The sequence below is a fragment of the Microcaecilia unicolor genome, chromosome 7 (genome assembly GCF_901765095.1).
Source record: "Microcaecilia unicolor chromosome 7, aMicUni1.1, whole genome shotgun sequence".
Classification (NCBI taxonomy): Eukaryota; Metazoa; Chordata; class Amphibia; order Gymnophiona; family Siphonopidae; genus Microcaecilia; species Microcaecilia unicolor.
In genome coordinates, this window is record NC_044037.1 from 246,295,434 (window position 1) to 246,309,435 (window position 14,002).

General features: G+C 41.3%; 1 protein-coding gene across 1 annotated transcript in view; it reads right to left on the reverse strand.

The window, feature by feature from the left end:
- Positions 1-14,002, reverse strand: part of GALNT5 (polypeptide N-acetylgalactosaminyltransferase 5) — a 120,810-nt gene that overhangs the window by 42,109 nt on the left and 64,699 nt on the right. The window contains exons 4-6 of the mRNA XM_030210090.1: positions 13,167-13,302; positions 6,370-6,489; positions 2,279-2,396 (exon numbers count right to left, since the gene is read on the reverse strand). Of these exons, the coding sequence (XP_030065950.1) occupies positions 2,279-2,396; positions 6,370-6,489; positions 13,167-13,302 (374 nt within the window). The remainder of the gene's footprint in view (positions 1-2,278; positions 2,397-6,369; positions 6,490-13,166; positions 13,303-14,002) is intronic.

The window sequence follows — 14,002 nt, forward strand, 5'->3', positions numbered from 1 at the left end:
TGCCGACAGCTGTCTGTCATGCAGGTAACGAGTTGATTTGGAGCATCTACCTGGTCTGTAGGGGCCAGATCTCTTACTGGTTGGTGGGGGATCAAATACTTATTTCCCTCTGCAGAATGCAAATAAATTCATATACTTTCCACAATGTGATTTTCCGGATTTAATTTGTGATGTGCTATCTCTCACTGTTACCAATAACCTACCCTTCAATTATGGGCTGCTCATGTCTTTGTCAGTGGGCAAACTTACAAAATCAGCAAGGGATCAAATACTTATTTCCCCCACTGTATATTACAGAAATATATTAATGCTGTATTATACAGGAACTCATAATATCCAATTTTACTTTGTATGATGATAAACAAAACAATGTCCACATAAAAATTATTTTTCTATGATATATTTTCTTTTAAAAAGGTAAAACTACCTATTTGTGAGTTTGTGAGTTCAGACTACCTGTGACACCCCAAGCGAGGGTTGAGGGTGGGTCTGTGAAATAACACAGCCGGACAAGGGATATAAATGAAAACAAGTACTTATTTCATTGAATCCTGAGGCCACATCACAGGACCAGGAACACAAGGTAAAATGCCTCTGTAGTTCAAGAAGCGCAGTCTTAAGCAGGCCTCTGGCTGGAAGCCCAGAACATAGTCTGTGTCTGGTGGGGTTGCCATGCCCCAAACACAGCCTGTAAGACCTTCTCAGTTCTTCTCCAAGTTCTAGAGTCTGGCTCCAGACAGACCTCAGAGCAAGGCTTGTAAGTCTCAAAAAGAAACAAAAGTGGTTTACCTCAGCCAGGTCACAATCATTAAACGGGAGTTGTACTGACATATGTTGGGCTTTGATTCTTCCTTCCCTGGGCCTCTTTAACATCAGTCTGGTCCTGCCTTTTACACTTCCTTGCTATGGGACTAGCAACCTTATGGGGGCTCAGGCTATCTGAGGGATCCTTTTTTTGGGTGAGGGGCAGTGTTCTGTATACCCCCTCATAAACCATGCCCCTCAGCTCAACCCTACCCAGTTGAGTGCTTGCTTTATCAGGGTTCATCACCTGAGATAATAATCCAGCCAGATGGGCTTCCAGAGATCTGAGGGACACTTGCTGGTGTACCCACTGCCTCTGTACTATTTGCTGCAGCTGTTGCTGGCCCTCCACTAGGGCCTGGAGTAGTCTCTTCATGTCTTGCTATAGCTGCCTTGCCCAGGAACGTGAACTGAATGAAGAAAACAAAAATAAAACCTGCATGTCCCGCACTAACTATATGTACCCCCCCCCCCTAACTAGGAAAGGGTTAACCCTTTTTGCCTGATGTCATGCCGTAGCACCATTGATAGGACCAGAGCACCGAAGGTCACAGATCCGGTTTCCTTGGCCAGGATAAACTCCAAAAATCCCACCGCTGCCACAACGTGACACCCCAAGCGAGGACTGAGGGTGGGCCTGTGAAATAACACTGCCGGACAAGGGATATAAATGAAAACAAGTGCTTATTTCATTGAATCCTGAGGCCTGTTACATCACAAGGCCAGGGATACAAGGTAAAATGCCTCTGTAGTTCAAGAAGCAGTCTTAAGCAGGCCTCTGGCTGGCAGGCCCAAAACAGAGTCTGTGGCTGGTGGGGCTGCCATGCCCCAAACACAGCTTGTAAATCCTTCTCAGTTCTACTCTGAGTTCTAGGGTCTCATCCAGCCAGACCTCAAAGCAAGGCTTGCAAGTCTCAGACAGGAAACAATAATTGCTTACCTCAGCCAGGTCACAATCATTAAACGTGAGTTGTAATGGCGTATGCTGGGCCTTTGATTCTTCGTTCCCTGGGCCTCTTTAACTTCAGTCTGACAATGCCTTTTATACTTCCTGGTTCTGCCTCCACCCCTCCCGGCTCACTTCCTCCGAGGATGGGACTAGCGACCTTAAGGTGGCTCAGGCTATCTGAGGAATCCTCCTTAAAGGTGAGGGGCAGTGTTCTGTATACACCCTCACATTTGTCCTACCAGTTAAAATATGCAGGAATTTAATGCCCATTTAATCTTATGACCTTTAAGCTTGATTAGTCAATGTACAAGTGGTTCATGGAAATAAACATGCAAAATCCAGCACTGCATGTTATTTTCATGGTCAAATGTAGAGTGCAATTGATCCTTTTTCAGCCTAATCAGAGCGATAATAATTTAAAGGGTACAATGTTCAGAATATCCTCTTTGGTAATGACTTTGAAATTTGTCCTACCAAGGATTACTGAAAATACTGTGGAATCCATATGTATAATATTTTGAGTACCTTGAAGGAAAGTTCCATATTTTCACCACCCCATACATCCAGTCCAGGATCATATGTTCCCAGTTCATAAAAATACTTTCTGTCAATTGAAAATAATCCACCCGCCATTACTGGACACCTAGGAAAGGAAAGGAATAATTAATTTCTAATTTAAATATTTAGACATTTGGACACTTGGAAATTCACAATAACTATCAGTCATAACACATTCAGAAATTTAATACACGACTAGCTATAAGTGATAAAGGGCTCAACTTTGCAAAATTTCAGAAACACATAAATAGCCAACATAACAGATGTTGGAAAGAAATTATATATAGGGGGTCAAAAATGTCTGTCTCTATGGACAAAAAATAACTATCTGATGGCCGATGATCAGATGCAAACGCAGGTGCTAGAGGCTGTTAGGGCCATACTAGCGCCTGCGTTTGCTACCGCCCCATGATCAGAGCTCCCGAGCGTGTGAAACAATTGCAGGCTCTGAACGCAACTAGCATGCAAACACAAGCAAAACAGGGCTAAACCTATTCATCCCCAATGATCAGTGACCAGCGCACCAAAGATTGGATCGCTGGCTGCGGCAAACCCTATGCCAGCTCGGAGCTGGCGTTAGAGTTTGCAGACCATTGGGGAGGAATGGAAAGCCCTGTGCAGCATGCATTTGCATGCTAGCTGGCCCCATTCCCCTCAAGAAAACAGCAAGGCAAACGATCCGCAAACTTCAAGATGGAAAACAATGAAGCAGATCAGTGGAGAATGTAAACAAACTTTATTAAAAATATCATCTAGAGTATATTGCCCGACACAGGCCATATTTCGCCCAGCAGGGCTGTGTCAGGGGCTACTTAGTGATCCTTACTATATTATCTGATGAATGTGTGCACCAGTAATAATGAATGCTCAGGAAACCAAATGTTTTCTCTCATAGGTTAGAAAAAAAACAGCACAAACCATATGACTTAGGCACAAACCATATGACTCTAGATGTTATTTTTAATAAAGTTTGTTTACATTCCCCATTCCCCCCAATGCAGCAGCCCTCCGCAGGAAACCCGACCCAACGCCCCCCCTCCCCCCCAGTGACATGGGGCTGGAGGTCTCCAGGCCTCCTAACCCCCCAGCATCCTACCAATGTCCCTGGTGGCCCAGTAGGCCGCGGGTAAATCCTCCCCCCAACCTGGTGGTCTAGAGGCAATTCCCCACCCCCCTACCTGCAGTTGGAGGAGGGAGGTGGCGGCGCCCAGCCCTGCCCAGTGCGTCCTGCTTCATAGGTGGAATTACTGTCTACATTTGTTGAATACTACCCCTGAGGCAAGCACTGAAGTGCCAAAGCATGTTGGGTATGTGGTCATTATAATCAGATTCACAGTTTCCACTTTTAATAAAACTGAGGCTTAAATCACCAGATACTGGCCTTTGTGCTCTGCTCTGTGATTTACCTAACTTGAGGCACCAAGTTACAGAATTGCTCCCACAGTATTAGGCTGGTAAGAGGGATTTTTGGCCTGTTACTATCTGAATAGCATTTGAAAATTTACTGGCTGCTGGTAAACATGTAGGATTACTTGAAAATTGTGTCGAGAACTCACAGCATTGGGGAAGGTGGTTGAGGGAAAAGAAGGGAAAGGAAAAAGAGAACACATCAGAAAACCTTAACTAAATGTCCTGTTAATACTGTTCCTAAAATAACGCAACCTATGGCAAGGGATCATGCTTTATAATTTTCTAGCAGGTCTTTTAAGAGTAACATATTAGACTACAGTTATTGTAGAGAATCTAGTCCGTTTATGATTATTTCTGATGGTATACCTGCTGATAAGGTATTGGTCGTCTTTTCTAGTAGTAGTAGTTTCAAGCTTTGAGGTAGGACATATTGTTAAGAGACTTTCAACTATTCATTGTCCTTTGGATATTTCCCTGGGTTTTTTATTGGCTGATGTTTCTTCAAATGTTGATTGGTTGGTGTCTTTGGTGAATACAATCTTGATTCGAGGTTGGTTTTCTTCTTCTTTTGGAGAAATTGTACTTACTCAAATACCGAAAGGTGTAGATTTGGATTTGTCACAAATGGCTAGTTTTAGACCAGTCGCAGGACTTCCTTTCATTACAAAACTGATTGAATTTTTGGTGGCTTCTCAACTAGGTGATTTTATTTTGGATTTCAATGTTTTATTGCCATCTCAGCATGGTTTTAGAAGTTTTATTTAGTACCAAAACCTTGCTGGTAGAAATGGTTCTTGTGTTAGAGAACAGTTAAGTCAGGGTGGCCAAATATTGCTTCTACAATTTGATGTATCTGCGACCTTTGACACTGTCAAACATGACATCTTGTTATATAGGTTGTCAGAGATAGGAGTAACTGGAACCGTGTTGTGATGGTTTGAAGGCTTTTTGAAGCATAGATAATATATGGAGCTGAAAGATGGAGTTTATTCTGAACCTTGGGTGCCATTGTGTGGTGTTCCGCAAGGTTTACCTATATCTCTCTTATTGTACAATATTTATATGAGCACATTATACATGATTAGGCTGTTTTCAGGAGAACAAATTTTTCATATGCTGATGATATATTTTTATTGATTCCTGTTCGGTTGAATATAGATCAATTCTGGGGCAAATTCCCCAGGACCCGACCTCCAAGGGGGGGCCCAGTGCTAGCATGGCTCTCCTGCTTCTGTGCGCCGCAGAGTTATCGTAACATATGTGTGTACTTCCTGTTTGGACACAGCAGGAAGAAGGACCTGTGCAGTGCAGCAGAGTGGAGCAGGAGAGGAGACAAGTAAGTAGGCTTGGAGGAGGGGTGTGCGTAGGACCGGAGGGGGATGCGGCTCCAAAGGGTTGTTTGCCCCAGGCTCAGCTTTGTCTCTCAGTGGCCCTGGTTACAGTATCAGAAATTAAGGAACAGATTAGAAGTTGGTCTGTGAATTATCATTTGAAACTTACCACTGAGAAAACTAAATTTTTGTGGTTTGGTTTGAAAAAGAATATTATCCCAGAGTCTATTCGGTTGTTTGATGGTGCTAGTTTTAAGATTGATACTGCCTCAAGAGTATTGGGTGTCACTTTGGACTCCTTGTTGATCTTTGAGCCACAGGTTAACTTAGTTGTTAAAATATTTTTTTTAAACTAAGACAATTACAACTAGTTTGTTGATATTTTCACCAATAACATTTTAGGGTGTTAGTCCAATCAGTGATTCTATCTTCTTTGGACTATTGTAATTCTCTGTATACTGGGCTGTCAACAAAGCTTATGAGGAAATTATGTTTGATTCAGAATACGGCTGCGAGATTGATATATTGAAAATCAAGGTTTGATCGTGTGAACCCTTTGTTATTGGAGTTACATTGGCTGCCAGTCGAGCTACATATTAAATTCAAATTATGCTGTTTTGGTTGATTATTTTGTTGGGTGGTCAATTTGGAACCCGTAATTATGAACGACTGATTTTATCTTTTCCATCAGTTAAGGGGTATTAAATATAAGAGGGTATATCAAGGGTCATATTATTATTCTGTAGTTGAGATTTGGAATTTATTATCTTTGTACATTCGTCAAAGTTCATCGTATAATGTTTTTAGAAAGAGATTGAAAACATGGTTCTTTGATACTTTTCATGGTTACAATGAGCTGTATATTTTGACATTGTGTTATGTGTGTTTCTTTCTTCTTCTGATCTATGTGCTTAATGTAACCTGCTCTGAACCTGCTTTTACAGAATATAAGACTCTAATAGCACAGCATAGCATAGCATTAATGGACTGTGCTAAGCGCTCTTTTTCTTAAGGATGATATATAGGGGGCATAATGACACCATCAACGGGAACTTTGTTTTCTGATATGTGTGACTTTTCAGAAATCCTCAGCTAAATAAAGCAAGCTTCCATAGGGAAGAAATACTTTTTAGGAGCTCTCATCACTTTTACTTATTTACTATACATGATTGCTTCTTGTTATGCCCATGAAATCAATGCCATTACAAAACCTGGATCTTTCATACATACTGTACCAGAATGTAACTCGCCTTGAACTTCTCAGAAAGTCATGAGCTAAGTCCTATTCCTAATCTCTCTTCGTCTAGCTTCTCTTACCTTATTGGATCAGATTCCTTTATTTTATTTTTTTTAATGACTTCCAGAGGGATTGGCTTCCATCCAAAGTTCATTGGCCAAGTAAAAATGCCTCTTTGGTAGTTGTCCACAGTCATGTAGCTACATGGAGAAAAAGAAAGTTGAACGATCTGCGCTCCCTGGATGTGGCATACAATTTATGACATCAAGGTTTTATTCTAAGTTACTTACCTAATTCAAAATTACTGGGTTGACCTTGTGGCTAAGGCTGAAGTGCTGTGCACTGTGGCACTGGTATTAAGATTTGAGTGCCCTGTCTGTTATGGATCATGAGCTCAACGTGTCCTGCTGAAAATAAGCTTGAAATCTTGTGGGTAGATTTGCAAACCCTAACCCTCCCCATGGACATTTTTCAGATTGTTAAATTATTCTTGAGGAAATGTCAGCACATGAAGGTTCTGAAAACTCCTCTTGGCTGGCCAGTCCCACATCTTGGGGCTTTGCTGGGCTGATCCATATCAGAATGACCTACAGGTTTACCCTGACATTAGGAAAACATAAATATAATATGGACAGCTAGAGTGAACTCAGGAAAGAAGGTAGTTTAAAAATGGGATTGGTATCTTCAAGAAAGTATACACTTGATTTCAAAAAACGCAAGTGCTAATGTATAATTGAAATGCAAATACAAAAAAAATTTTAAAAATTGAGGGACAAAAAAAAAAAAAAAAAGAAAACCCAGGAGTACACCCAAAAAGAAAAAACAAAACAAAACACTAAAGCCAAGGCACTGGTAATTTGATAGTTTGGTTCTTACTGTTGCTTTAAATACAATGAAAAAGGTCAAAGCACAAACTTAAAGTGTTTATATCTCAGCAGTACCAAGACACTATAGTATATCCTGCACATTCTAGCTTTCTATTGTCATGTGACTCATACTAAGACTTATAGGTTCACTAGGAAAGTGCTTTTACAGCATTTAAAGCTTGAGGATCAAGGCTAATGATGTACACAGGAATATTTTGGTTTCTTTCTAGTTTTCATTTTATTTGTTGTTTTCTTTCATTTTCTTAATTTCTTTTAAACAAAATTAAATCATCATAATCATCATAAAAAATACAAGAAAATATAATAGAAAAAAATATGTGGTCTGTGCTCCACAATGAAAACCAACAAAAATCATTCTTTTGGATCTTCTGTCCATTGTGCTTCATTCCTGGGACCTCTCTTACCCTATTTATAGAATGAAACAGAGGCAAAAGCGATCCTCAATTGCTCTGCCCTGCTGGTATGCTGGCCCAAAGCTAGTACTGGCACCCAAAGAAGCGGCGTCAAGTGCTGGCACTCTTTTACTGTACGGCAAACATTGGTGTCAGCTTGAGGTCAGTCAATGCGTTCTACAATAGGCACCAGTGGGGAGGAGCAATTGAGGATTGAGGTTCAGGGGTGGGAGTAACAGGGCCTTGGGGTCTGAAGGCACACGTTTTGTGGCAGTGGCAACATAGGAAGGATCTAGAAGCTGAAAACAAAAGTGAGCCTATAAATAGGTGGGAAAATGTGGGGTACAAATGCAGCAAATAAATAAATAAATAAAACAAGCAAAATTTTCTTCAGTTCAAAATCAAATAAAACTAAACAGGAATTTTTGATTTATTCCAAATAAAAGCACAATCTCTAATCTGGGCCATAGCCTGACAGCAGAAAGGTGTTCCTATCTTAAAAGCTACTGATGTTATAAATGGCAACAGGTGGACTGGAGAGTGTTGATAGAGCATTGAGCATAGATCCTAGATCCTTTTCCTGTGCATTTGGAGTATCTTTAGTTTTAGGTCATTATGATTTAGTTATTTATTTTATTGTATATACAACAATACAACAGATGCAGTCACTAGGGCTCTTCTATAACCTAGACACATTTACACAAGTTAAGGGTTAGATTCTGTACATAGCGTCCAAAATGTAGGCGTTTTGGAATAACAGTAAGACGTGGTTTATAGAATAACACATAGGCTGGGGGAACGCGTGTACATTTAGGTGCAGCCATTTACGCCACTGAAAACCTAGTGTAAATGCCAGCGCCTAAATGTATGCGCATTTCCCTAAATTCTATAACAACATGCATAAATGTGACTGACACCCTTGACACGCCCACATTCCTCCCATGGCTGCGCCCCCTTTTCAGCTATGTGCGTTAGAATTTATGTGTGCCTCTTTTTAGAATATGCCTAAAAAGAAGTGCACATAAATTTCAATTATTGCCAATCAGTGATGATAATTGGCTATTTGCCAATTATTACCAGTTGGCTCGTTACTTGAGTAGCACGCGTAAACTGGCTGCACGCCCAATTTAATGTGCACTACTTGTTGCACCCTATATAGAATCTGGGGGTAAGTGAATAAATGTTTAGAACACTAGCACTTGTGCACGTATGTTCACATATACACACATACGTGCTAGCAGGGCACCTAAGTGCTATTCTACAGATACCTGCTTAACGTACATTGCATATATTTGCAAGGGGGACGCACACACAGGCAGAATATGGGTGGGACACAGGAAGGGCTCCCACTTATTCCCTGTCACAATTAGGTGCACATACTTACACCACCTCTATGGCTGGTGCAGTGGCGTACCTAACTTGGTTGCCACCCAGGGCAGAGCACCCCTCTCCTCCAGGCACGTGTAATCCCCCCATGCTCCCTCCTCCAAGGGGGTGCATTGAGCAGTTGCATGGCTTTCGGCTCTGCAGGTCACCCACCCCCTCTGATGTCAACTTCCTGTTCTGGGGCAGGGGACTGGCAGAGCCGACAGCCGCACAACTGCTCAGTGCACCCCCTTGCTTGGAGGAGGGAGAGCAGGAGGGCTCATGCATGTTTTTAAGACTAGGGCAGTATATCAAATATGAGACTAAACTAAACTGCCCATAGAAAAAAAAATCATGCAACAGAAATCTTGTGATGAAATGTAACAGGCTTTATTCCTAATTTCTCCTAGTTTTCATCTTAAGTCCCACAGCACTACTGGCCAAGGTTCAGTCTGTAGAATTTTTCTGTAGATTTTCTGTTCCTTTCTGAAGTTTCAGGCTACAGTCATTAAATCCTTGGGCAAAGGTTGCACTGTTTAAGAAACGTACAAGCAAACGGGTAAAATGCACACTCACATTTACATCTGCTTTACAGAAGGATATATGCTAGTACTTGGCATCTGGCGGTTTGTTAGGGGGAGTGGGCACATATAGCTAGTGTATGTGGCATGACTTTTAAATATTGCTATTGAAGATATCACTTAGGAAGTGTTGTGCTACTGTGACGTACAGCTTTGACCCCTGACGCATTTGCAGAAACACAGGCCGTGTGGGTCCTTTAATAAAATCTGCTTCCTCTAACGGTTGGCTTCGCCGTGTTGTTCCAACTGCGGCCCACTTTGCTGTTTTATTCCATGTTTGATTTGTGTTGCTGCTTTCCTCTAGTTTGCTCTGCTAGACAGGCACTTAAAGGACCCTTTTACTAAGCCACAGTAAGCACTTAGGGCTCCTTTTACGAAGCATAGTAACATAGTAACATAGTAGATGACGGCAGAAAAAGACCTGCACGGTCCATCCAGTCTGCCCAACAAGATAAACTCACATGTGCTACTTTTTGTGTATACCTTACCTTGATTTGTACCTGTCCTTTTCAGGGAACAGACCGTATAAGTCTGCCCAGCACTATCCCCGCCTCCCAACCACCAGCCCGCCTCTCACCACCGGTTCTGGCACAGATCGTATAAGTCTGCCCAGCACTATCCCCGCCTCCAAACCACCAGTCCCGCCTCCCACCACCGGCTCTGGCACAGACCGTATAAGTCTGCCCAGCACCATCTCCGTCTCCCGCCACCGGCTTTGCCACCCAATCTCGACTAAGCTCTTTAGGATCCATTCCTTCTGAGCAGGATTCCTTTATGTTTATCCCACGCATGTTTGAATTCCCGCGGGAGGGCATTCCAAGCATCCACTACTCTCTCCGTGAAAAAATACTTCCTGACATTTTTCTTGAGTCTGCCCCCCTTCAATCTCATTTCATGTCCTCTCGTTCTACTGCCTTCGCATCTCCGGAAAAGGTTAGTTTGCAGATTAATACCTTTCAAATATTTGAACGTCTGTATCATATCACCCCTGTTTCTCCTTTCCTCCAGAGTATACATGTTCAGTTCCGCAAGTCTCTCCTCATACGTCTTGTAACGCAAATCCCATACCATTCTCGTAGCTTTTCTTTGCACCGCTTCAATTCTTTTTACATCCTTAACAAGATACGGCCTCCAGAACTGAACACAATACTCCAGGTGGGGCCTCACCAACGACTTATACAAGGGCATCAACACCCCCTTTCTTCTGCTGGTCACACCTCAGAAGCAGCGTTACTGATTAAACATGCGCTGAATAAGAAGAAGCCCATTAAATTCCCTTGAGCTTCTTTACATTCAGTGCATGCTAATCGGTAGCGCCACTTCATAAAAGAAGCCTTAAGGCACATTTTATTGTATGGCAACCACTAGTGAAGAATGGTATTTTGGGGGTTAGCATTCGGGAAACTGTATTGCTGTGTTTTTTTGTGTCAGGGGCATGGCATAAGTGGAGAGTGCATTTGGAAAGCATCTGGAAGTCAATGTGCTGTGCTTACTGCACACTAACCCCCGGATTCTATATAGTGCACCTAGAGATCTGCGCTAAAATCCATACGGATTCTATAACAACACGTGTAACTTAATTGGCTTAACAAGCCAATCAGCATTGCTAACAGCCTTTAACAAGCAATAATGAGCACTAATTGGCAATAATTAGAATTTATGCGCACAACTCACTAAGCTTATTCTGTAACGTAGTGCTCCTAACTTCTAACATGCGCAGACAAAAAAGGGGTATAGTTATGGGCGGGGAAATGCAAGTTCTAAAATTTACACACATAGTTACAGAATATGGCCCTCTGCGCCTAAATCTACGCATCTGGATTTATGCCACGTTTTCACTGGTGTAAATGGAGGCATGTAATTTTACGCGCTGAGATATCAACTAAGCGTATTCTATATATCGCACCTAAATCTAGGCGCCACTTATAGAATACGCTTAATCAGCATTGATTTCCGTGCCGATTTTTTAGGCACCATATAGTATCTACCCCTAACTGCTTAATGTTTATAAAGGAGGCATTAAGTGCTTCCAAATTAATTGAGAGCAGGTACTGCATTAACCTGAATGCTAACACACCACCTGCAATAGAAGAGAGTGGGAATGACCCCAGTAGGTGCCATATTAAAAGATGCAGCTACCACACAGTAAAATCTCATGTTAAGCAAAGGAGACTAAAGTTTTTATCATGGTTTAGTAAAAGGGCCTGTAAAAGCCCTTATTTTAGAACCTCTATTTGTGTTTTGGATGTCTGTAAAATGCATGGACACCCAAATCCTGATTTTAAATAGCCGGGATATGGACGTCTAAAAGTACAATATGGCAAGAGAATCATGGTCTGGGCAGAACTAGGGAGGGGCCAAAACATAGACAACCAACTCCAATCTCAGTAGGGGAAGGGATGTTTATGCCCAGAAAGATGGATGTTGTTAATTAGACTTGGTACTTGGCACGTCCAGAACATAGAACGGTGCTCTGATTGAGCAACTGTACACTGGAGGAAATAAGGCAAGTCACCTCAATCCCATTGTGGTTGATGTCCCCCTCCCTTCCCCAAGTCTGAAGCTGGAAAGAGAAATGGGGCTCTGTGACAGCTTCAGGAACTATGAACATTCATGGTACTACAATTGCTTTACAATTAACGTCTTATTAAACGTCAATGTTGAGTGGAGGAGTATCTTAATAGCTGCCTACAGCAGGGGTCTGAGATCCCAGGGACCCTGGTTTAAATCTCATTGCTGCCCTTTGTGATTTTTTTTAAAACTGTGAGCTCTCCAGGTTCAGAAAAATACTCTTGCCCCCGAATGTACATTGCTTTAACAGTTTTGGGGCTTTGCAGGTGGCATATAAGAAAGCTGAAGGCCCGAAGGCTATTGCTTTATTTTAGAACAGTTCCTGGTCAGTGATTTACTAACCCGGATGTCCTTATTCTGAGTTTGGCATCCTTTTAAAAATTATTACTCAAATTTTTTTATACCAGTTAACTCTTATGCTAATTCATTTCATAAAATTTTTGAATAGTGCTCAATGTATTTGAAGTGTCACACCATCGTTCAACATGGTACCAGCATATAGCACGTCAACTTTATACCATCATACCATCGGATCCATCTCTCCCTATCCTGTAAGTGAACTCACAGGATATTATTAATCACAGTTCATTTATATTTCAAAGTTACTAATATAATCTTGTATTCTCTGTGATAATAGATCAAAAGTCACTTATTTCAAAGCTGGTATCCGGTATTGAAGTGCTGCTGGCTTCCTGTGTATCTAAAATAGTGAAGTCTGTGTTCAATAATCAAAGCCGTGCTCTTGTTCCACTTTTTAAAATGCCAATTTACGTGTCGTTATGAAATGGGCTCAAAATACCTGCCTTCCTACATAATTAACCTAGGTGGGTTTTTAAAAAAATAAAATAACCCTCTTAATGCACAGACACCTAAATTGTTTGCCCTGACTTTCCATATGGAATCACATACTTTTTTTTTTTTTTTTTGCTGTACTAGTGCCTATTTGGGGTTTTTTCACAAGTTGTTTGATTTAAATAATTATTAAAGATGTTTCCCGTAGTTAGAGAAGGGGAGCAAGCCAGTGAAAAATCTGGCAAAAAGCATTTCAAAAAGAGTGTGGCATGAGAAGAGAGAAACTTACCTCATATCTTTATCACTAATTACTTCAATGACTGGACATGCCACTTTCTTTCGATTTAAGTGCACTCTTTCCAGAAGTGGTTCCAACCAGCCAACATTACATTCAACGTGCGAATCCAGGAAAGTCAGAACATCACCTGATAAAGCAAACAAGATTTAATTAATATTGACAAATCAATGTCATAATTAAATCTCTCTATCTCGCTATACATATCTCTATCTTATGCTTGTAACTTACAGAATACTATAAGTTACATGGGTATATGCAGCACTTAGGCGCTAACACAACAGCTCCATGGCTGACATAAGTGCTGGTCCCTAACCCCCTAATTCTATAAAAGTCACCCAAAACCGCAACTGTAAATTTGGGCATGTGCCCAATTTGCATATGCAATTTAATTGAATAACAAGCTAATTAGCGCTAATAATTGGCTTTTTAACAAGAAATTATTGGCACTAATTAGATTTAATTACATACATAGTAACATAGTAGATGACGGCAGAAAAAGACCTGCATGGTCCATCCAGTCTGCCCAACAAGATAAACTCATATGTGCTACTTTTTGTTTATACCTTACCTTGATTTGTACCTGTCCTTTTCAGGGCACAATTAGCATTTACATGTGTAAATTTGGGCGCAGGATCCGTGCCTAAAATTTACGTGCGGTCTTAAAAAGGAGGTGTGGAAATGGAAAGGTCATGGGCGTAACGGAAGCGTTCCTAAAATTAACATGCGTTATTATAGCATAAAGGAGATATGCGCCTAATGTAGGCATGTACATTTGCACCACATTTCAGTTGATGGCAAATGGTTGCACCTAAAGTTAGGCGCGATTC